General features: G+C 41.8%; 1 protein-coding gene across 2 annotated transcripts in view; it reads left to right on the top strand.

Moving 5' to 3' along the window:
* The first annotated feature begins 3,870 nt into the window (after positions 1 to 3,870).
* Positions 3,871 to 26,298, top strand: part of ostn (osteocrin) — a 33,063-nt gene continuing 10,635 nt past the window's right edge. The window contains exon 1 of one of the 2 annotated variants that reach the window (XM_052467089.1): positions 3,871 to 4,049. Coding sequence is in view for 1 of the 2 variants with exons in the window: in XM_035791304.2 (XP_035647197.1) it covers positions 8,279 to 8,308 (30 nt within the window). In the remaining variant the exon portion in view is untranslated. Of the gene's footprint in view, positions 4,050 to 8,013; positions 8,309 to 26,298 lie in introns of those variants that run through there. The other variant, XM_035791304.2, reaches the window with a different exon arrangement.

Below are 26,298 nucleotides of genomic sequence, written 5' to 3'. Positions count from 1 at the left end.
CACTGACTGGTACGGCAATTGCTCGGCCTCTGACCGCAAGGCACTACAAAGGTTCGTGCGTACAGCCCAGTACATCACTGGGGGGGGCTAAGCTGCCTGCCATCCAGGATCTCTTCACCCGGCGGTGTCAGAGGAAGGCCCTAAAAATTGTCAAATATCCCAGCCATCCCAGTCATAGACTGTTCTCTTTACTACAGCATGGCAAGCGGTTCCGGAGTGCCAAGTCTAGGACAAAAAAGGCTTCTCAACAGTTTTTACCCCCAAGCCATAAGACTCCTGAACAGGTAATCAAATGACTACCCAGACTATTTGCATTGTGTGCCCCCCCCACCCCCCAACCCCTCTTTTTACGCTGCTGCTACTCTCTGTTTATCATATATGCATAGTCACTTAAACTATACATTCACGTACATACTACCTCAATTGGGCCGACCAACCAGTGCTCCAGTACATTGGCTAACCGGGCTATCTGCATTGTGTCCCACCCACCACCCGCAAACCCCTCCTTTACGCTACTGCTACTCTCTGTTCATCATATATGCATAGTCACTTTAACCATGTCTACATGTACATACTCCCTCAATCAGCCTGACTAACTGGTGTCTGTATGTAGCCTCGCTACTTTTATAGCCTCTCTACTGTATATAGCCTGTCTTTTTACTGTTGTTTTATTTTCTACTTTTTTTTTCATTGGAAAGATTAGCAAACTTAGGCATGCCATGCCAGCAACAAACACTGACACTACACATCCAAGTATAACTGGCCACATGATAGATAAGAATTGTAATTTTTAATTATGTGGAGTGAGTATGCAAGAGGTGAAAACATTTTAGTTGTCTATCAACAATGACAAGCCACCTGGGTCTGACAACTTGGATGGAAAATGACTGAGTATAATAGAGGACGATATTGCCACTCCTATTTGCCATTATTTCAATTTAACCTGTGAGTGTAGGGGGCAGTATTTTGATGTTTGGATGAAAAACGTACCCAAATGAAACTGCCTATTTCTCAGGCCCAGAATCTAGAATATGCATATAATTGTTAGGATAAAAATAGATTATGATAGAAAACACTCAAAAGTTTCCAAAACCGTCAAAATATTGTCTGTGAGTATAACAGAACTGATATTGCAGGTGAAAACCTGAGGAAAATCCAACAAGGAAGTGCCTAAGAGAAACGAATCTCCCTGTTCCATTGCATGCCTTCCCTCCATTTAAAGGGATATCAATCAGATTCCTTCCACATGGTGTGAACAGTCTTTAGCCATAGTTTCAGGCTTTTATTCTGAAAAATGAGCGGGAAGGATCACATCGCGTCAGTGGATGGCTGGGTGCCAGCAGAGTTTTGCATGCGCAACAGCTTGGAGCAGACATTTTCTCTCTCTCTCCCATTGAAAAAGCTACGGTCCGGTTGAAATATGATTGATTATTTATTGTAAAAACAACCCGAGGATTGATTAAAAAAAACGTTTGACTTCACGGATACTATTTGGAATTTTCGTCTGCCCCGTCGTGACCGCTCGAGCCTGTGGATTTCTGAACAAAATGCGCCAACCAAATGGAGGTATTTTGGATATAAAAATAATCTTTATGGAACAAAAGGAACATTTATTGTGGAACTGGGAGTCTCGTGAGTGCAAACATCTGAAGATCATCAAAGGTAAGCGATTCATTTTATTGCTTTTCTGACTTTCGTGACGAATCTACTTGGATGCTAGCTGTTTGTAATGTTTTGTCTGCTGAGAGAGATGTCCTAACATAAACTCTTGGATAGCTTTTGCTGTAAAGCTTCTTTTTTATCTGACATGCCAGGTGGATTAACAACAAGCTAAACTGTGTTTTGCTATATTGCACTTGTGATTTCATGAAAATGTAATATTTTCAGTAATTTAATTTGAATTTGGCGCTCTGCAATTCAGCGGATGTTGACGAAAATGATCCCGCTAACGGGATGGGTGCGCCAAGACATTAAGCCTACTAGAAAGTGTGTGCCCTCAGTGTCACATCCTGATCTGTTTCACCTGTCTTTGAGCTTGTCTCCACCCCCCTCCAGGTGTCGCCCATCTTCCTCATTATCCCCAGTGTATTTATACTTGTGTTCTCTGTTTGTCTGTCAGTTCGTTTTGTTTTGTCAAGCCTACCAGCCTTGACCCTGGGCCTGCCTGTCGTGCTGTACCTTGTCACACCACCCTGGACTACTGACTGCTGCCTGCCCTTGACCCGTCGTTTGCCTGTCCCCCTGTTTTTGTAATACACTTTTGTTACTTCGAAACTGTCTGCATCTGGGTCTTCTCCTGAGCCTTGACACTCAGGCCTGGAGGGAAGCCAAAGTCATTCCGCTACGTAAGAATAGTAAAGCCCCATTTACTGGCTCAAATAGCAGACCAATCAGCCTGTTACCAACCCTTAGTAAAGTTCCGATTTTTGGGGGGACCAGATACAATGCTATTTTACAGTAAACAAATTGGCAACAGATTTTCAACACACATTGAGGGTGTGTATTATCTTTTACCAGATCTAATATGTTATATTCTCCTAAATTCATTTCAAAGTGTTTCCTTTCAATTGGCATCAATAATATGCATATCCTTGCGTCAGGTCCTGAGCTACAGGCAGTTAGTTTTGGGTATGTCATTTTAGGTGAAAATTGAAAAAAAAGGGGCGGATCCTTAAGAGGATAATGTACATTTGCTAAAGCATTATGATGACTCAGCGACACAATGGTCAGGTTTAACCGAGTTGGGCTTGGATCAATGATAAGTCATTGTCTCAACGCTGCCTTATAATGTTGTGAAAGAATCCAGGAACCCAAATGATTTGGATGGATCCCATCCTACTTATAAAACATGTTTTGTTTCCAAAAGGTATCGAAATTGTCAACAAAAGTTACATCCATCGAGCTGTAATAATCACATAGCCAGTAATGAAGAGAAAGCATCCGACGAAAGCGTTCAATGCCACGATTCAGAGGGCACAGGGCCAGATATGATTGGGATCCGCTCCGCTCCTCGCTCTGCTCCAGCTCCACTCCGTTCACATACTCTGCCCCCAGCTGCCAAATTGAATTGCTCTGCACCATATTGTGACATTTTATTGATCACGGCTAATAGCAGTAAGGCCAAAATCATTGTTTCATCAATTTGCTTTAATATGTTTGTTTCTGATACCCCCAGGGGTCCTAAAATACCTAGATGGTTACGATCTTCAACAATTCCCTTAAAAGATTTAGATGCACTATTGTAAAGTGGCTGTTCCACTGGATGTCATAAGGTGAATGCACCAATTTGTAAGTCGCTCTGGATAAGAGCGTCTGCTAAATGACTTAAATGTAATGTTAAATGTAATTCCATATGGTAGTTTAGTAGAGATGGTGCAAAAATGGCTTAAAGTCTAGAAGGTTACAACAGAGACCAATTGGTTGTAATCTGGTTGCGTGACGTCTTCCCAACCAGAAAATGATGTCATGTGCCAAAAGTCCAATGTACTGTCTACCCCTGGAACATGATAGGCTTCTGTTATTATATCCTGATTATTATCCTGATATACAGTATATCTTCTGCATGGACACGAGAGCATGTGTTGCTGCTTCCCAATGTAAACCTGAACTTCCATTATAACACTGTCTGATATCTTGTAACCAGGCCATCTGTTTTGAAAGGATCCTATTTGACCACACACCACGCCAGCCTATTTGTTACTTTGCGCTCTCTCTGAGCAAGCTGGGCATCCCAGCACTGATCTGGAGTCAGCAGAGGAGAGAGGGTCATTTCTGAGACATGCTCACACACTCGCACACACACACACACATTGCTTACAGCACTGGGGCTGTAACAAGGAGCCAGAGAAAAACACACACATGGTTTTGCTCTCAGACCCTAAAACAACAGCCTGAGAAAGCCATCCCGATCTATCAGCTGTGGAAGAGACTTAAACAAAAGAGCAGTCTTTCTCCGGGCTTCTCATCCTATCAGGTTTCCCCCTCTGTGTCCGCTTGCACAGCTGCGAGCCACGGCTTCCCTCTCACTCTCCGAGGCCGACTCACACAAGGTAAACACACACCCGGACGGTCGGCAAAGCTGGATAGGAAAACGATCGTTTGGACAGGGTAGATTTTGCCTGTGTTGTTTTTGCTCACAATGACTTTTGGGTTGAATCATCCATTTCACTGTAGTTGAAAATCTACAACCAAATGAGGTTGTTTAAACCCAGATTGTATGGGATGAGTTAGAGTTAGTGTTTGAAATGGCACTGTATAGGCCTTGGACAGAGTCAGTTTAGAGTGAGCAGGGTGGTTATATCTGTGATAGTGTGTTCAGCTGCGATATGAAGCATAACTCATAAAGCATAATAGCCCGCCATCAGGAAACTAAATATAGATGGTGTTTTGATTGCGTGAAAATTGACATTTCAAAGGAGATTAGGATCAGCACCACTAAAACAACAGTGCCAATAGCCAAGGGGCAGAGCTCTGTGTCCCCCCCCCCGCCCGCCAACCTGCCTTCCTCACACGGCTCTTACAGCAGGTATCCGCAATTATCCTCTGGGCTGTGTGTCACTTTTTCCAGCGCAGGGATTCTATGTGTGTGTGGGATTGTGTGTGTGTGTGTGTGTGTATTTCTTTCATGCGTGTGTGTGTGTGTCTCCCTCCCTTTGGGACTATTGAGGGGGTCATAGGTCAATGGTCTGGGTTGGCTCCTTCACTTGGCTTCTTGTCGCCCCTAGTCACTGAGTGGCTGTGACCTCATAACCCTGTGACCTCATCTCCTTAGCTCTCTCAGTCCTCCTTCCATAGCAACCGCAGATTGAGGTGCATGACATCATGAGCTGAGAAGGTCTTCGCTGATGATGGGAGAGCGGGGGGCGGAAAGTGAATGGGGAAAAGGGGAGGGGGTGAAGTGGGGTGTGATCCGGAGCGAGGGTAATTTTTTCCGACATTATTTGAGTATTAACCGTGTCATTATTAACGCAGGTGTGTTTTTTCAATGACCAAATTCTTCTTCTGCTTTGCTGAATAGAGTCTGTCAGAAACCAGCTGGGAGATGTGAAAGGGTGTTGCTGCCGGCAACAGAAGATCCTCCAATACACACATACGCACACACACATGCCGTCCCTGTTTGGCTAACCACAACAACCATATATCCCAAACACTTGATACCTGTCAAGCATAGCGTAGCATAGCGTAGCATAGAATCCCCCTTTCATGCGTTATTTTTACACAATCCGAACACACGCAGAGGATCAGGATATGGCCGCTTACATGATTTAATTAGCACAGGCGAAGTGCTGAGAGGTCAAACTCCATTCAGAGCTGAAACTCTATCCACTCATTGATTCTATTAAAAGCTGTGTGTGTGTGTGTGTGTGTGTGTGTGTGTGTGTGTGTGTGTGTGTGTGTGTGTGTGTGTGTGTGTGTGTGTGTGTGTGTGTGTGTGTGTGTGTGTGTGTGTGTGTGTGTGTGTGTGTGTGTGTGTGTGTGTGTGTGTGTGTGTGTGTGTGTTTATGACAGAGCAGGGCCTGCCTGGTGCGATGAAGCCCCCTCCACACACTCCATCTCCCCACTCTGTCAGCTGAATACAACCCTGGGGTTCAATGGCACGCTTAAAAGTAATGCAACACTGCAACAACAATGCACTGTACATAGTCATAGGGCACAAGTGTGTATATGAAAACACATAAAAAAGAGAAGAACAAAGTAAAGTAAAATAAAATGTTATTTGTCACATGCTTTGTAGACAACAGGTGTAGACTAACAGTGAAACGATTCCTTACAGGTCCATTTCCAACAATGCAAAGTTAAAGATAAGATCAAAATAAAATAAATACTGAAATAGTGACACAAGGAATAAATACAGAGTGGATAACAAATAAAATGTGTGTGTGTGAGGTTCAGACGGGGAGAGGAGTTAGTGATGTTAGTGAGTGCGAGCGCTCCTGTGTGCTTGTGCCTGACCGTGTTCATGTGCGTGTGTGTGTGTGTGTGTGTGTGTGTGTGTGTGTGTGTGTGTGTGTGTGTGTGTGTGTGTGTGTGTGTGTGTGTGTGTGTGTGTGTGTGTGTGTGTGTGTGTGTGTGTGTGTGTGTGTGTGTGTGTGTGAGTTGAATGAAGCTACAGTATGTCTGCTGTGAAAGCCATTAGGTGCAATTGAAGTGGGAGCGATCATTGAGTGTGAGCCTGCCAGTCGCGGATGTTTGGACTGAGGTAGAATCAGTGTTCTCTGCTTAAAAGAGCATCGTCTAGGAGACGCAGTTCAGGGTTTCCGACAGCGCTCAGCATCTAATGGACAGATGTCCATGCACCCAGCACTGCGGTCATTCTTCGCTCTCATACACAGACCTACACACGGGCGCATACATACACACACGCACAAATGAAAACACACACACACAGCCCAGGGCTTTTAATAGAATCAACAAGTGAATAGAGTTTTTGCTCTGAATGGAGTTTCAGAGTAGCATTGGGGTCATGACTGGGGTGACTGGGGTAATTCTTTGCTCTCACACACGCCATACGCACACACACACACACACACACACACACACACACACACACACACACACACACACACACACACACACACACACACACACACACACACACACACACACACACACACACACACACACACACACACACACACACACACACACACACACACACACACACACACCTTATTGCACTGATGTAGGGTGTGAAGCCATACTGTGGCACAGTACTCCAGGTGAGTTGCTATCATGGTGTGGTAGATTGTCAGGAGGATGTCCTTGGAGATGAAGTCTCTTGCCATTTTTAGAGTGCCAAGCCCAGACAACAGTTTCACTGTGATCAGGCTGGCGTATTTAGTCCAGTGTAGGTGTGGTTCCAACTTCATCCCCAGGTACTTCGCGTTTACTTGTTCATGAGTGATTTGTCCGTCTGTTCTTGTGACACTTTTGCCTATGTGTCTCAGCTTTTGTGGGTTGCCAAACAGCATTGCCTTTTTACTATGCATTGCTCCCTCTGAGGATCTTGATATAACTTGTTGGCAGTAAAAAGTGGTTGGTGGTCTGTTTATATTTAATTATAGTGTGTGATAAGTCAGCTGGATTTGCTGCAGGTTGCCCTCAGTCTAAGGAGAGAGATCCAGAGGGGCTATAGAGTGTTTTTCTCACTAGTTCTGTCTTATATTGTTCAAACCTGGGAAAACATTGATTCAGAATTCAAACAGGAGGAATTCAAACAGGTTGAACCAATTTTGTACCAGTTTTAGTATAACAGGTAGCAAGAACTCTTATGGACCAGCTTTACAAAGGTTGGGTTTTGGTTTGGTCAAGCCTGGATTTGTTGTTGAGATCAACCGACATGAGATGTGATTTTGTACTGAAGACAAGTTAAGTTGGAGGTCCAGGAGTTGGGCATAGGGGGACACAGGATCCATAGGTTTAGCTCAGTTGGGCATAGGGGGACACAGGATCCATAGGTTTAGCACAGACAGACAGACAGACAGACAGACAGACAGACAGACAGACAGACAGACAGACAGACAGACAGACAGACAGACAGACAGACAGACAGACAGACAGACAGACAGACAGACAGACAGACAGACAGACAGACAGACAGACAGACAGACAGAGCCCTAGATGGAGACCTGGATGGTTCATTGGGCATGATATTAGGCTACATAGCATACAGTCAGTGTATAGGACAGGAGGATATGACTTTAGTTTAGAAAAGGATTCGCTATCATGACTTTATTTCGGACAGGGGAGATACAAGGCTGAGCGATCTGATCATCCGCAGGCGGTATGGAAAGATAAACCTTGCCTGTCGCCTACACTCTCCTCCCCTGATCTCTCTACCTACATCGCCCGCTCGCCTCTGTGGCTTTAAGGACCGTCATTCCGACAGCATGCACCTCATCAGGCAACGGGACCTGACCTTTCCCTCTGATCTCTGGGACATTAACTCTGTTGCCCAGCAGAGGGAGGGGGGCAACAGCCCTCACCTCCCCCGGCCACCCAGCTACTCCCAAGAGTTCCCATTAGCAGGTAATAACCCCAGCCCTGGGTGATGAGGATGAAAATGTCAGAGTGTGAGGGTTTAGGGCAAGGAGCAGTGGAAAACGAGGAGAAATGATGTCAGAGGAATCGCGACCACCGATTGGAGTGGAGATTCCAGAGGAGAGCCTATAAAACGGGGAAAGTCAACACCAGGAACAAGCAAAGGGAGGGAAAAGTTGGAACGTGAGAAATTCCAGGAACTTTTCAACATCCTCTCTCTTCTCCTGTGTGTGTCTAAATGTGTGTTCCAGACTATCGAAAACCAAAGGTGAGTACAATAGAACGAACGAGTACAATAGAACGAATGGGGCTCTCTGTGCACAAGTGGGTGCTCAGACATGCATGGATATATGTATACATAAACGCATGAATGTAAGCGCAGGTGTGTACACTCTTAGAAAAACAAGGTGCTATCTTGAACCAAAAATGGTTATTTGGCTGTCCCCATAGGAGAGCCCTTCGAAGAACCCTTTTGGTTCCGGATAGAACAATTTTGAGTTCCATGTAGAACATTTTCCACAGAGGGTTTTGCATGGAACCAAAAAGGTGTTCTCATGTATGGACAGCCCCAGAACCCTATTGCAACCCTTTTTTCTAAGAGTGTATGTTCATCACACCTATGTGTATGTGTGCAGGTGTTCTTGAGAGATGTTGTTTATGTGTGCAATATAGAATACAGTAGGAGAAAGATGAGTGAATGATGAGTGACAGTTTTGTTAAGTGGTGATTGTAGACCTTGCCTAAGTTCACAATTAGTGAGAACATTTGTTTGATCTTTGAATTGTATCTGTATTTTTGTGAATGGAAGAATTTGAGTGTCTGTGTGTGCGTAAAGAATGTTTGTGACGTATGGAGAGTGTGAGTGTGTCTTTGAGAGAATGTTGGTGTACGTACATTGGGGAGAGTGCATGTGATGGGTGGAGGTGTTTATTTTCGGGAATGGAAAATGCTAAAATTAGCTGATGTTGCTAGACAATACCCTTTGCCAGTCAAGTCTAAAACATACACTGTGAAAACCTTGGGGGAATTGAACACGGCATGGTTTCAAACAGGACCGCATGATTTTACAGTTTAAGAAAGGTGTTCCAAAAGGTATTCTATGGAGCAATAGAGACATTTAGTTATTTTTACCAGCTTTTCGGTTGATTTACTGCTCGGTCATTTGGACCAGAATGCAAGTGCTCTCGGGGTAGACTGATACACTTGGTATAGATAGATATAGACTAGATAAAGATGAGATATCCATGTGTGGAACTATGTTTTTGTACATTTAATGATGAGAGTGTTTAATTGCTCAAATCCCACACATCATGTGTTATGGGTATATTCCATTGCTAAATTGGACCATCAAATGTTTCTCTCGTTAGTGCCAAAGGTTGGTTACAGCTATTGGAAGCGAGTGAAGGGTGTTGAAAGTTGGGACAGCAGCAGAGTGTTTGTTGTAGAGAGGTCCTACTGTTTTGGGTAGCTGTTTTGAGTAATTTGGGGTAGTTTTGGGTTGTTTTGGGGTATTCGTTGGACCCTTGTAGAGTGATAGGGATTGGAATACTACATGCATGGTAAAAACGGTGTGAAGGAGTTTTAATACCCTATTGGTATTAGAGAATAGGATATAGTCCTTTGAATTCTACAGTGTTTTTATTTCATTCATTCTTTTATTTCATCTTTATTCTGACAGGGAGTAATGCTGAGACCTGTATCATGCATACACATCAATATACACTATACGCATCAATATAAACATCAATATACACATTCATACACAAAATAATATAAAACAAACTCATTCTTCATAAAATAAATTCCTTAATCAGCATTCTGAATATCCCTGGAGGCGCCAACTCTTCCAAATTCAGAGAGCATTGGGGATTATTCCAACTCTGTAAATTGTTTCACATAATGGGCGCAAAAAAACTAGAACCAGATTTACCTACCTCAGTGGAGATCGAAAGGATCTCCAGTTATCCATCCCTGAGACGGGGTCTAACAGCTTGTGTTGAGTAATATGTGTTGGACAAAGGATGCATGTTAGCACCAGGTATAAACCATGCTAGAGTGTGGAGTATTAAGTGAGAATGGGTGGAGTAGTCTGTGTACATACTGTATGTGTATCCAGACAGTGTTCAGAAAGCCTGGGTAGTAATAGTACGTTGCCAAGTGTGTGTAGGGGAGAATGAGCATCAATAGTATACTATAGTATAGTGCCCTTTAATATAAACCAACCACATGGGGAATTCAATAAATCTGATATGAATAAATACTTGCTAAAGTGCCAAACTTCCACATTTTGACTTTTCCCCTCCATCAACCGTGTCACTTCTAGGACGTTTTAACCCACTTAACCCCAACATTTCTGCCCTAGTTAGTGTGTTGCTTTGACAAAGTAATTTCTGAAGACTATTATTTATTTAATGTGGTTAGTGATTCCTTTAAGTGAACTGAACTCTTTTTTTCTATATGGCGAAACTATTTATTTTTAAATATTGACCATTTTACTTGCCCTAGCAGAACAGGTTAGGCTGTTTTTATGTTATCCAGAGCATTGGTGACTGCATCTGTGCTGCTGGCAACATTTTTTAAATATTTTTTTTAGCCAACGTTTACTGACACTGGCCGTATTCAAAGGGTGTTGAGCATTCGTAAATTCGTCAGTTATTCTGTGCTCTGACACACTCGGACGAGAGTGCTCTGAAATCGGAGTAGATAGCCAGAGCGTATTTACCAGCTACGTCTATCAACAGTTGTTGAATTGACATCTTGAACATTCTATTGCAATGGTTACTTGCATAGTGAAGTCTATTGTTAAGACATGTAGCTAGCTAGCTAAACAAAGAACCATAATCCAAACTCATAATGTTACTACCCTGCATGACTCTGCAGGTCTCAAACCAACCAGGTTCAATGTTAGCTAGCCTTCAGTGTAGCTTTTGACATTATCGATCACAGTCTGCTGCTGGAAAAAAAGTATGTGTTATGGCTTTACACCCCCTATATAATGTGGATAAAGAGTTACTTGTCTAACAGAACACCAGCATTTCTACTCAAACATAATCCAGGTAGAAGCAGGAATTCCCCAGGGTAGCTGTTGAGACCCATTGCTTTTTTCAATCATTACTAACGACATGCCACTGACTTTGAGTAAAGCCAGTATGTCGTTGTATGCGGATGACACATCTATCACTCCAGTGTTAATTTTGCTAAATTGTAATTATTTCACTACTATGGCCAATTTATTGCTTTACCTCCTCACACCATTTGCACACACTGTATATAGACTTTTTTATATTGTGTTATTGACTGTACGCTTGTTTATTCCATGTGTGTTGTTATGTTTGTTGCACTGCTTTGCTTTATCTTGGCCAGGTCGCAGTTGTAAATGAGAACTTGTTCTCAACTAGCCTACCTGGTTAAATAAAGGTGAAAGAAAAAAGAAAAACAATAAAAGAACAGGGCAGCACAGCTGGCCTATAAAGGACACGGCGAGCTAACATTAATGACATGCATGTCAATCTCTCATGGCTCAAAGTGGAAGAGAGATTGACATCCTCATTACTTGTTTTTGTAAGAGGTTGACAAGCTGAAGGTACTGAGCTGTCTGATTAGATTTGGATATAAGTTTCTATAACTGCTAAAATTATGTCTGTGAGTATAACAGAACTGATATGGCAGGCGAAACCCCGAGGTCAAACCATCCCCCCCAAACAATTTCAGCCTACCACTGTTTTAAATGGCTGTTACTTTTATTATAAGGCGAAATCCTCCCAGATTGCAGTTCCTAGGGCTTCCACTAGATGCCAACAATCTTTAGAAAGAGTTTCATGCTGGTTTTTGGAAAAATGAGCCAGAAATTGTAGTTTTTCTAGGTGGCTCCCATTTTGGCTGAACTGTTTTCAAGTGCTTGGAAGAGAGCGGTATTGGTATTTTTCTCCGGTAAAGACAATAACTATTCTCCGTCTTAAATGTTATCGTTTATTTCATATTAGGGTACCTAAGGTTTGATTATAAACGTTGTTTGGCTTGTTTGGAAAAGTTTATTAGTAACGTTTGGGATTCATTTTGTATGCATTTTGATGGAGGGAAACTGGGTGGATTATTGACTGAAGCGTGCCAGCTAAACTGAGTTTTTATGGATACATCACAAATAACCATTTGTGATGTATCTGGGACCTTTTGGAGTGCCAACAGAAGAAGATCATCAAAGGTAAGGCATTTATTATATTGCTATTTCTGACTTCTGTGGCGCACCTGCCTGGTGGAAATATGTTTTTCATGCTTTTGTAAGCGGCCTGCTGTCCTCAGATAATCGCATGGAGTGCTTTCGCCATAAAGCCTTTTTGAAATCTGACGCTGGATTAACAAGAAGTTAAGCTTTATTTTGATGTATTACACTTGTGATTTTATGAAAGTTAAACATTTATAATTCTGTAGTTTGAATTTCACACTCTGCATTTTCACCGGATGTTGGCCAGGTGGGACGGTAAGAAGTTTCATTCTTGGCAGCAGCTAATGGAGTTCCATAATACATACAAATACAAACATTAGATTATAACTAGCAAAGCAAATGGCTCCGAGACACAAATAATATTACTACACAGATCATACATGCAAGGTTAGCTAGCAAGCCAGCCAGCTAACGTTAGCTAGCTAACTAACTGTACACTTTACTTGAAATTAAAATTAGAAATGTGCAATATCTGAAAATGTGGTAAGCTAGACTATCTTACCAGTATACTGTACATGGATGGACGCTTCTCCCTCTCTGTCACGGATGCCCTTAGTTTGAATATGGAATCCGGAGACAGACGATTTCGCCATCTCCTTAGCTATCATACTTTAATTCCACTGATTTCAAAACTCGATCTCTCAGCATGTCCAGCCCCCTCATTATCTCAGCCAATCATGGCTAGCGGGAAGGTTGCTGCCTTTCTTTGTGGCCAAACAAACTAGGCTTGTAATTTAACAATTTAATTTATATTTACAGATTGCATACACTTTAAGGCTTATGAAAGTTCACATTCTAGAAGCCATTTCTGTGTTCATGTAGGTAGGGTTAAAAGTGACAAGGCAATCAGTATAGATAATAAACAAAGTAGCAGCAGTGTGTTGAAAAGTGTGAAAGTGTATGTGTGTGTTTGCCGGTCAGTGCCGTTTAAGATGAGGGAGGAAAATGATTTATTTTATGATCATGGCCTTACTTCTATTACAGCATACTGGATGACTGTCAGTCATATTCCAATTACCCAGCTCAATGTAACATTGATAGGTTCAGGCTACTACATGATACTCACATTTTCCCTATACACAACATGAGATTGCTACAACCTAGCCTGTGAATGAAAGTTTACAATGTCGGTGCACAGGTCGAGAGTAATTTTTTTGTAATCAAGATGTCAGACAGTGACACATTCAATACAGCATTGCATACTCTTGCCTGTATCTAGCTGATCTAGAGTGTAATCATTAGTCCAACAGTTGCAAACAAGAGTTTCTATTGGAGAAATTCAAGTATGTTTCTCCTTCCGTTTCAGAAACGTTTTTTGAACAGAATCGGCAGAATGAATACACCCCTGATCATACGCAAACAGAACTAGCAGCCACTTCAGTGAACACCACAGTCAGCAAGCAGTTTAGCAGTTACACTGTGAAAGTGAAAAGTGAGAAAAAAATAGGAAATAGGAAGGAAATATGGCTCTCATTCTAGCTTTTCCTTCAATTTGGAAGAAATTAATTTGTTCAAAACTGTTCGACTATTGTCTTCCCTCTCTTTGAGTCAACTACTCACCACATTTTATGCACTGCAGTGCTAGCTAGCTGTAAATTATGCTTTCAATACTAGATTAATTCGGTGAACAACATGGAAGGGGGTGAGAACCATGAGCCTTTTTTGTTTTGAAGTCAATGAACCCAGAGGAGGACGGAAACTTGCTGTCCTCCAGCTATACCATGGTACTACACTACAGAGTGCTGTTGAGACTACTGTAGACCTTCATTGTGTTTTAATCAATTATTTGGTGACGTGAATATATTTAGTATAGTTGTATCTAAAAATGATAACTTTTTTAATGTTTAATTATTTACATTTTTCTGAAATTCACTGACGAGGACGGTCCTTCCCTTCCTCCTCTGAGGAGCCTCCACTGGTGTGAGCGGATGTAATGGTGTGTGTGTTGGAGTGTTAGTGTAAGTACGTGTGAGTGTGTGGGTAGATTCCAATGAGTGTGCATAGTCAGTGCAAGAAAGTCAGTGAAAAGTCCAGGTAGCCATTTGATTAACTGTTCAGCACTCGTATGGCTTGGGCGTAGAAGCGGTTTTGGTCACAGAATTTGTGCTCTGGTAACATCGTGAACAGTCCAGGGCTTGGGTGGCTGGGGTATTTGATAATAATTTTACGGGCCTTCCTCTGACACCGTCTGATATAGAGATCCTGGATGGCAGGGAACTCGGCTCCAGTGATGGACTGGGCTGTCCGTGTAACACTCTGTAGCGCCTTGTGATCGAGGGAGGTGCAGTTGCCATCCCGAGCTGTGATGCAGCCAGTCAAGATGTGCTCAATGGCGATCTGAGGGGCCATGCCAAATCATTTCAACCTTCTGAGGGGTAAGAGGCATTGTCATGCCTTCTTCACGACTGTGCTGGTGTGAGTGGACCATGTTAAGTCCTTGGTGATATGGACACTAAGGAACTTGAAGCTCTCAACCCACTCCACTGCGGGGCCATGCCAAATCATTTCAACCTCCTGAGGGGTAAGAGGCATTGTCATGCCTTCTTCACGACTGTGCTGGTTGATAGGGGTGTGCTCGGCCCTCCATTTCCTGTTGTCCACGATTAGCTACTTTGTCTTGCTGACATTGAGGGAGAGGTTGTTGTCCTGGCACCACACTGCCAGGTCTCTGACCTCCTCCCTGTAGACTGTCTCATCGTCATTGGGGATCAGGTCTACCACTGAGGCCTGAATGCTGAGCTGTCTCAGGGGATTAATGGCTGATTTAAGATGAAATTGTCAACACTGTTAAATGAAAATGCCAAGAGTGTGCAAAGCTGTCATCAAGGCAAAGGGTGGCTATTTGAAGAATCTCAAAATCTATTTTGATTTATTGAACACTTTTTTTTGGTTCCTGCATGATGCGTTATTTCAGAAAAAGAAAAACCTTGGTAGTGTACATACTGCAAAGGCATCATCTAATGCGTAAGTGTTTTTCCCCATCGTTCAGCCTGGTCTCAGAGCAAAACATATTATATTTAACTAAAATCCATGCCACGCCTTTTAGTATGATATGTTATTTTACGTTAGGTTATATTTCATTGACACACGTAAATTCGGGACACTGAAATTAGTATGATACTGTATGTTATATTTGGTATGACTCTAAAAGCCGGGTGGGGTGAGGACACTTATTTAACCTCTTATTTTTTGTTGGCACAAAATTACCTCCATAGTTCCATTCCTTTGTATGCGTTACCTTCAGATGAGTCCCACGATACTTGTGGAGGTCGTAGTGCAAAACGTAAAACACCATCGTATTTGTGAGAGTCTCCCCTTTCTACAGTGGCATATTAGTTTTGTAGGCCAAACCGTTGGGGTGGATTGGCAGTCGTATAACACGAACGTCTAGCATCCCAAAGGTTGCCCGTTCGAATCTCATCATGGAATGTTTTAGCTAATATGCAACTTTGCAACTACTTACTCCATTTGATCTATACCACTGTTAGCTAACCCTTCCCCTAACCCGAACTGTAACCCTTACCTTCACCCCTTAACCCCTAACTTAACGTAGCATATCAAACTAAAGCAGCCAAACCTAATATTTGTTTTTGTATTTATTATGGAACCCTATTAGGGATGCCAAGGCGGCAGATACTCTTCCCGGGGTCCAACTAAATTAAGGTAGTTATATATCATGTTTTTTTCTAAATCTATACATTCACAACATATTTCACAACAGATTAAGTGGGTGCCCTCAGGCCAATACTCTGTATGGGGTGTATGTTAACGTGTGTATATGCGTGTCTATGCCTGTGTGCTTGTCTCTTCACAATCTCCACTGTTCCATATTGTGTATTTTTATGTTTTTTTAAATCTGATTTTACTGCTTGCATGAGTTACTCTATGTGGAATAGAGAGCCATATAGTCATGGCTCTATGTAGTACTATGCGCCTCGCAAACTCCGTTCTGGACTGTGATAGGACCTTTGGTGGCATGTCTTGGGGGGTAGGCATGGGTGTCTGAGCTGTGTGCTAGTAGTTTAAACAGACAGCTCAGTGAATTTAACACTGAACTTCTCACAAATACAAGTAGTGATGAAATCAATCTCTCCTCTACTTTGAGCCAAGAGAGACTGACATGTACAGTTGAAGTCGGAAGTTTACATTGGTCACATACAAATTTTTAGCACATATGATTGCAGGTGTAACGAAATGCTTGTGTTCCAAGCTCCAACAGTACACAACAATACACATATAAAAAAATATATTAATAATATTAGGACGAGCAATGTCGAAATGGCGTTGACTAAAATACAGTAGAATACAATACAGTATATACAGTTGAAGTCGGAAGTTTACATACACTTAGGTTGGAGTCATTAACTCGTTTTTCAACCACTCCACAAATTTCTTGTTTGAAAACTATAGTTTTGGCAAGTCGGTTAGGACATCTACTTTGTGCATGACGCAAGTAATTTTTTCAACAATTGTTTACAGACAGATTATTTCACTTATAATTCATTGTATCACAATTCCAGTGGGTCAGAAGTTTACATACACTAATTTGACTGTGCCTTTAAACAGCTTGGAAAATTCCAGAAAATGATGTCATGGCTTTAGAAACTTCTGATAGGCTAATTGAAATAATTTGAGTCAATTGGAGGTGTACCTGTGAATGTATTTCAAGGCCTACCTTCAAACTCAGTGCCTCTTTGCTTGACATCATGGGAAAATCTAAAGAAATCAGCCAAGACCTCAGAATTGTTTTTGTAGACCTCCACAAGTAAATCAAATGTATTTATACAGGCCTTCTTACATCAGCTGATATATCAAAGTGCTGTACAGAAATCCTGCCTAAAACCCCAAACAGCAAACAAGGAAGGTCTAGAAGCACGGTGGCTAGGGAAAACTCCCCAGAAAGGCCAAAACCTAGGAAGAAACATAGAGAGGAACCAGGTTATGAGGGGTGGCCAGTCCCCTTCTGGCTGTGCCAGGTGGAGATTATAACAGAACATGGCCAAGATGTTCAAATGTTCATAAATGACCAGCATGGTCAAATAATAATAATCACAGTAGTTGTCGATGGTGCAACAAGTCAGCACCTCAGGAGTAAATGTCAGGTGGCTAATCATAGCTGATCATTGAGAGTATCTCTACCGCTCCTGCTGTCTCTAGAGAGTTGAGAAGAGCAGGTTTGGGACAGGTAGCACATCCGGTGAACAGGTCAGGGTTCCATAGCCGCAGGCAGAACAGTTGAAACTGGAGCAGCAGCACGGCCAGGTGGACTGGGGACAGGAAGGAGTCATCATGCCAGGTAGTCCTGAGGCATGGTCCTAGGGCTCAGGTCTTCCGAAAGAGAGAAAGAAAGAGAGAATTAGAGAGAGCATACTTAAATTCACACAGGACACCGGATAAGACAGGAGAAATACTCCAGATATAACAGACTGACCCTAGCCCCCCGACACATAAACTACTGCAGCATAAATACTGGAGGCTGAGACCGGAGGGATCAGGAGACATTGTGGCCCCACCCGATGGTACCCCCGGACAGGGCCAAACAGGCAGGATACCAGCCCCCACACCACTAGAGAGATATCTTCAACCACCAAATTACCATCCTGAGACAAGGCTGAGTATAGCCCACAAAGATCTCCGCCACGGCACAACCCAAGGGGGGGCGCAAACCCAGACAGGAAGAAGACCACGTCAGTGACTCAACCCACTCAGGTGACACACCCCTCCTAGGGACGGCATGGAAGAGCAACAGTAAGCCCGTGACTCAGCCCCTGTAATAGGGTTAGGCAGAGAATCCCAGTGGAGAGAGGGGAACCGGCCAGGCAGAGACAGCAAGGGCTCCAGAGCCTTTCCGTTCACCTTCAAACTCCTGGGCCAGACTACACTCAATCATAGGACCTACTGAAGAGATGAGTCTTCAGTAAAGACTTAAAGGTTGAGACCGAGTCTGCATCTCTCACATGGGTAGGCAAACCATTCCATAAAAATGGAGCTCTATAGGAGAAAACCCTGCATCCAGCTGTTTGCTTAGAAATTCTAGGGACAATTAGGAGGCCTGCATCTTGTGACCATAGCGAACGTGTAGGTATGTACGGCAGGACCAAATCGGAAAGATGGGTAGGAGCAAGCCCATGTAATGCTTGGTAGGTTAGCAGTAATACCTTGAAATCAGCCCTTGCCTTAACAGGAAGCCAGTGCAGGGAGGCTAGCACTGAAGTAATATGATCACATTTTATGGTTCTAGTCAGGATTCTAGCAGCCGTATTTAGCACTAACTGAAGTTTATTTAGTGGTGTGTTCCTTGTTCTTCATGATGCTCTCTGCGATTTTAACGGACCTCTGAGACTATCACAGTGCAGGTGCATTTATACGGAGACTTGATTACACACAGGTGGATTGTATTTATCATCATTAGTTATTTAGGTCAACATTGGATCATTCAGAGATCCTCACTGAACTTCTGGAGAGAGTTTGCTGCACTGAAAGTAAAGGGGCTGAATAATTTTTCAATTTTTGATTAAATAAGTTTGAAAATATCCAATAAATGTCGTTCCACTTCATGATTGTGTCCCACTTGTTGTTGATTCTTCACAAAAAATACAGTTTTATATCTTTATGTTTGAAGCCTGAAATGTGGCAAAAGGTCGCAAAGTTCAAGGGGGCCGAATGCTTTCGCAAGGCACTGTATATCTAAATTTCCATGTCTAACAATTAAATTTATTGACATTTATAATGAGTATTTCTGTAAAATGATGTGGCTCTCTGCAATATCACTGGATGTTTTTGGAACTAGTGAATGTAACTTGCCAAACTATATAAATATGAACTTTATCAAACAAAACATACATGTATTGTGTAACATGAAGTCCTATGAGTGTCATCTGATGAAGATCATCAAAGGTTAGTGGTGAATTTTAGCTCTATTTGTGCTTTTTGTGACTCCTATCTTTGGCTGGAAAAATGGCTGGGTTTTTCTGTGACTTGGCTCTGAGCTAACTTAATCGATTGTGGTGCTTTCACTGTAAAGCCTATTTGAAATCGGACACTCTGTGGTGAGATTAACAACAAGATTACCTTTAAAACGGTATAAGATACATGTATGTTTGAGGAATTTTAATTATGAGATTTCTGTTGTTTTGAATTTGGCGCCATGCACTTCCATTGGCTGTTGTCATATCTATCCCGTTAATGGGATTGCAGCCCTAAGAAGTTTTAAAGGCAATGATACCAACTGCTAATTGAGTGTATGTAAACTTCTGACCCACTGGGAATGTGATGAAATGTATAAAAGCTGAAATAAATCATTCTCTCTACTATTATTCTGACATTTCACATTCTTAAAATAAAGTGGTGATCCTAACTGACCTAAGACAAGGAATTTTTAGGAGGATAAAATTGTCAGGAATTGTGAAAAATTAAGTTTAAATGTATTTTGCTAAGGTGTATGTTAACTTCCGACTTCAACTGTATATTGTTTATGTTAGCTCTCCCTGTACATTTAAGGTTAATTGTAATTTTCTTTTGTCCCTCTTTGTGGCACCTGACCACACGACTGGATAGTGGTACAGGTGAGACAAAACTAGGTTGTGTAGGACCTGCCTTGTTGATAGCATTGTTAAGAAGGCGTTGCAGTGATTTATTATGGACAGGCTTGTTTTGGAGAAGAGTTCTGATTGGTCTGCCATGTAGCACTCTTCTGTCTATAACATGGGCTGGTCAGAATGTGTTGTTAATCCTTTCTAATGCGGATTTTTTGAAAGATATCACGTAGTAAAACTGCAAATATATTGCTCTCCACTTTCTGGAGGACGGAGTTTGGAAATCAGTGGAATGCCCCGTGGTAATTGAACATGATAGCTAAGGAGATGGAGAAAATGCTGGCGTTTGATTGCAAATATGCAGAGGGAGTTGAAAAGAGAACACACAGAAGGCTGTTGTATAAAACACCTGCCTATGAATTACGTCTTCAAACTAAGGGAAACCATGCCATCCATGACAGAGAGGTAGAAACGTCCATCCATGTCTACAGGTAACTTAGTTTAGCTAGCTCCATTTTCAGTTATTATTCATTTATAATTTTGTCAGAAAGTATTTTCAAGTTAAAGCGTGCTGTTAGATAGCTAGCTAACATTAGCTGGCTGACTCGCTTACGTTACGTGTATGATCTGTGTATTAATATTATTCATATCGCAGAGCCATTTGAATTGCTGGTTATAGCCTATTGTTAGCTAGCTATCTGTCATTGAACCTGGATGGTTAGCTACCTGCAGATTCATGAAGGCTAGTAACATTATGATTTGGTATTATGGTTCATTGTTTACCTAGCTAGCTAGATAGATAGCTACATGTCTCAACAAAAGAGCCCACTATGCAAGTAACCATTTAATTACTCATTCTCTATCCTGTGCATGTAACAAATAAATGTTGATCTTATATGATATAATGTGTGTTTACCAGAGATGGTAATGTGAAGAACATGACCTGCACCAAAGTCAAATTAGGATATAACGTTAGGCTAACGAGACCAAGTTCTAAAATTCTCAGGTAGAATGCCCTACTTTTATTTTGTCGCACTCACAAACTTAAGCTATTTTCAGGAATTGGGTCGCCATTAACTTGTAGATAATTATATTGTTGTGACTTTATTTTCCTTTAGTAATGAAGACAAATGAGCCAAGGCTAGCCAGCTAACTTAACATTAGCTAGAAATGAAGAAAACTGAAGATTGTTTAGAAAGTTGCTTTTAATTGCCTGTTTTACTAGATTGACATGTACTAAATACATTTTTTAATGGGTGGGTTTATTGTTGTTAAAATACACTAGTTATGCTATTTTGGACCACTAGGTTGCTGATATCATGCAGCCTCTAGTTATTGTGCTTATACTTTTTCATAATGTGGCGGCAGGGTAGCCTAGTGGTTAGAGTGTTTGACTAGTAACCAAAAGGTTGCAAGTTCAAATCCCTGAGCTGAGAAGGTACAAATCTGTCATTCTGCCCCTGAACAGGCAGTTAACCCACTGTTCCTAGGCCGTCATTGAAAATAAGAATGTGTTCTTAACTGACTTGCCTAGTTAAATAAAATAAATAATAATGGTAATGACAAGTTTGATGTCAGATGACAATAGAATGTTCATGATGTCACTATGACAACTGTTGATAGAGACGTAGTATAAACCAGCCTTTAGTCTTGCAATCTTTGGTTGTTTAGCACATGGCCTTACATGTTAATGCTTAATTAAGGCTATGGCCTACTTTTCCGAACATTCTGTTAAAAATCGTGCAACATTTCAACGTTCTGCTACTCATGCCAGGAATATAGTATATGCATATGATAAGTATGTGTGGATAGAAAACACTCTGAAGTTTCTAAAACTGGTTTAATCACGGCTGTGACTATAACAGAATGTGTGTTTCGTGGAAAAGCCCAAGGAAAACTGATCACCAAAAAGGGAAAAAAATACCAATGCGCCAGTTGCATGTATTGTCTATGGCACAGCAAAATAGATGGCTCCCAGTCCTACAGCTTCCACACGATGTCGCCAGTCTTGGCAATTGCCTGGAGGTTGTTCCTTGGTCAAACGAAGAAGAGACCCCATATCATCCGGTATATGACAGGATGTTTTGGAAGACAGATTTTCGACCATGATTTGAAGACGTGGAGCTATTGAATACACATCGCCCCGTGATCAATTTGATAGATTATTAACGTTTACTAATACCTAAAGTTGGATTACAAAAGTATTTTGAAGTGTTTTGTGAAAGTTTATAGGCAACTTTTTTAATTTAAAAAAATGATGTTGCGTTTTGAAACAGTGTTTTTTTCTGGATCACACAGTTTTCATAGATGGACATTTTGGCTATATATGAACCGATTTAATCGAACAAAAGACCCAATAGTGATGTTTATGGGACATATAGGAGTGCCAACAAAGAAGCTCGTCAAAGGTAATGAATGTTTTATATTTTATTTCTGCGTTTTGTGTAGCGCCGGCTATGCTAATTCTTTTGTTTACGTCCCCTTCAAGTATTTCGGGGTGTTTGCATGCTATCAGATAATAGCTTCTCATGCTTTCGCCGAAAAGCATTTTAAAAATCTGACTTGGTGGCTAGATTCACAACGAGTGTAGCTTTAATTGAGTACCTTGCATGTGTGTTTTAATGAACGTTTGAGTTTTAACGAGTGCTATTAGCATTTGGCGTGGCGCATTTGCATTTCCTGATGGCCGGGTGGGAGACGTCTCAGGTGGCGCTAAGAAGTTTTAAAGAGATGGGGCTAAGGCTTAAGAGGGTGTGAACAATGCTGAATGTGTTTTGACAAAGAAGAGCTTTACCAAATATTCAAGGGCCATTTTCACAAAAGTGAGGTTACAAGTTTATCAACTTTCAAAGCATAATTATCAAATCAAATTTTATTGGTCACATATACATATTTAGCAGATGTTATTGTGGTGTAGTGAAATGCTTGTGTTCCTAGCTCCAACAGTGCAGTAATATCTAGCAATTCACAACAATACACACAAATCTAAAGTAAAATAACAGATTTCAGAAATATATCAACATTAGGAGAAGCAGTTATTACAGTACAAATTACAGTAGAATACAATACAGTATATGCATATGAGATGAGTAACGCAGTATGTAAACATTATTAAAAACATGACTAGTGTTCCATTGAGTAACCGGGTGGTAGCCGGCTAGTGATGGCTATTTACCAGTCTGATGGCCTTGAGATAGAAGCTGTTTCAGTCTCTCAGTCCAAGCGTTGATGCACCTGTACTGGATCTCGCCTTCTGGATGGTAACGGGGTGAACAGGTCGTGGCTCAGGTGGTTGATGTCCTTGATGATCTTTTTGGTTTGGAGGGTACTATAGTGTTGAGCTATAGTCAATGAACAGCATTCTTACATAGGTATCCCTCTTGACCAGATGGGATATGGCAGTGTGCAGTGCGATTGCATTGTCTGTGGATCTATTGGGGCGGTATGCAAATTGGGTTTAGGGTGTCAGGTAAGGTAGAGGTGATATGATCCTTAATAACTAGCCTCTCAAAGCACTTCATGATGACAGAAGTGAGTGCTACGGGGCGGGGCGATAGTCATTTAGTTCAGTTACCAATGCTTTCTTGGATAGAGGAACAATGGTGGACATCTTTATTAAGAAAATGAGGACAGCAGGCTAGGATAAGGAGAGATTAACCATGTCCATACACACTTCAGCCAGCTGGTCTGCACATACATATTTTTACAACTCTGTTTTTTACTTAACACTTCTTAATTTTTTTATCTTAACTTAAATCATTGTTGGTTTGAAAAATGCAAATCAATCCCTGAACAACAGCAAGGGAATTTGTGGAGATGCTGAAGTAAACGGGTACAAAAGTATCTATATCTACAGTAAAACAAGTCCTATATCGACATAACGTGAAAGGCCGCTCAGCAAGAAATAAGCTATTTTTCCAAAACCTCCATTGAAAATACAGACTATGGTTTTCAACTGCACATGGGGACAAAGATGGTACTTTTTGGAGAAATGTCCACTGGTCTGATGAAACAAAAATATAACTGTTTGGCCATAATGACCATTGTTACGTTTGGAGGAAAAAGGGGGAGGGTGGCAAGCCTAAGAACACCATCCCAACCGTGAAGCACAGGGGTGGCAGCATCATGTTGTTGGGGTGCTCTGCTGCAGGAGGGGCTGGTGCACGTTACAAAATAGATGGCGTCATGAGGGAGGAAAATTATGTGCATATATTGAAGCAAAATCTCAAGACATCAGTAAGGAAGTTAAAGCTTGGTCGCAAATGGGTCTTCCAAATGGACAATGACCCCAAAGCATACTTCCAAAGTTGTGGCGAAATGGCTTAAGGACAACAAAGTTGAGGTATTGGAGTGGACATCACAAAGACCTCATCCTATAGAAAATGTGTGTGCAGAACTGAAAAAGCGTGTGTGAGCAAGGAGGCCTACAAACCTGACTCAGTTACACCAGCTCTGTCAGGATGAATGGGCCAAAATTCACCCAACTTATTGTGGGAAGCTTGTGGAAGGCTTCTCAAAACGTTTGACCCAAGTTAAACATTTTAAAAGCAATGCTACCAAATACTAATTGAGTGTATGTAAACTTCTAACCCACTGGGAATGTGATGAAATAAATAAAAGCTGAAATAAATCATTCTCTCTTCTATTATGACATTTTACATTCTTAAAATAAAGTGGTGATCCTAATTTACCTAAAACAGGGAATTTTTACTAGGATTAAATGTCAGGATTTGTGAAAAACTGAGTTTAAATGTATTTGGCTAAGGTGAATGTAAACTTCAGACTTCAACTGTAGAGCCATTGACTACATGGAACTCTATTCCACATCAGGTAACTAATGCAAGTAGTAGAATTATATTTTTAAAACAGGTAAGAATATACCTTAGGGAACAAGCGGATACTGTTATGAGACACAGACAGGCACCGACACGTGCATGCAAAGACACGCTAACATGGATTTTGGGTTGTAGATATGTAGTGGCAGACTAAGGGCCTGAAGAAACACACTTAATATGTTGTGAAATCTAATGTGAATTTATTGTAATGTTTAAATAAATATTTGATATCTTCCTTAATTTTGATGGACCCCAGGACTAGTAACTGCTGGCCTGGCAGCAGCTAATGGGGATCCATATTAAATACAAATACACTTTGTATTGTAGATATGTCGTGGTGTAATAATGTTATGGGGAACTCAAAGTATTCAGGCCTCCTCACATTTACCACATTTTGTTACGTTACAGCCTTATTCTAAAATGTATTAAATGTATTTTTCCCCTCATTAATCTACACACAATTCCCCATAATGACAAAAGAAAAACAGGTTTTTGGAATTTGGGGAAATGTATATATATATATATAAAAAGATTTCGGACCCTTTGCTATGAGACTCGAAATTGAGATCAGGTGCATCTTTTTTCCATTGATCATCCTTGAGATGTTTCTACAACTTGACTGGAGTCCACCTGTGGTCAATTCAATTGATTTGACATGACTTGGAAAAGCACACACCTGTCTATATAAGGTCCCACAGTTGACAGAGCACGTCAGAGCAAAAACCAAGCCATGAGGTCGAAGGAATTGTCCGTAGAGCTCCGAGACAGGATTGTGTCGCAGCACAGATCTGGGAAAAGGTAACAATAATGTTCTGTAGCACTGAAAGTCCCCGAGAACATAGTGGCCTCCATGATTCTTAGATGGAAGAAGTTTGGAACCACCAAGACTCTCCCTAGAGCTGGCTGCCCAGCCACACTGAGCAATCGAGGGGAGTTAGGCCTTGGTCAGGGAGGTGACCAAGAACCCCATGGTCACTCTGACAGAGCTCCAGAGTTCTTCTGTTTAGATGGGAGAACTTTCCAGAGGGTCTCTAACCATCTCTGCAGCACTCCACCAATCAGGCCTTCATGGTAGAGTGACCAGATGGAAGTCACTTCTCAGTAAAAGTCACATGACAGCCCGCTTGGAGTTTGCCAAAAGACACCTAAAGACTCTCTGGTCTGATGAAACCAAGATTGAACTCTTTGGCCTGAATGTCAAGCGTCATGTCTGGAGGAAACCTGGCACCATCCCTGCGGTGAAGGATGTTGGTGGCAGCAATATGCTGTGGGGATGTGTTTCCACGGCAGGGTCTGGGAGACTAGGCTGGATCGAGGAAAAGATGAATGGAGCAAAGTACAGAAAGATCTTTCATGAAAGCCTGCTCCAGAGCACTCAGGACCTCAGACTGGGGCGAAGGTTGACCTTTCAACAGGACAATGACCCTAAACACACAGCCAAGACAATGCAGGAGTGGCTTCGGGACAAGTCTCTGAATTTCCTTGAGCGGCCCAGCCAGAGCCCGGACTTGAACCGAATCAAACATCTCTGTAGAGACCTGGAAATAGCTATGCAGCAACGCTCCTCATCCAACCTGACAGAGCTTGAGAGGGCCTGCAGAGAAGAATGGGAGAAACTCCTCAAATACAGGTCTGCCAAGCTTGTAGCATCATACATGATATGATG

This window comes from Oncorhynchus keta, chromosome 18, assembly GCF_023373465.1.
Source record: "Oncorhynchus keta strain PuntledgeMale-10-30-2019 chromosome 18, Oket_V2, whole genome shotgun sequence".
NCBI lineage: Eukaryota > Metazoa > Chordata > Actinopteri > Salmoniformes > Salmonidae > Oncorhynchus > Oncorhynchus keta.
This window is presented reverse-complemented; position numbering and strand designations above follow the sequence as displayed.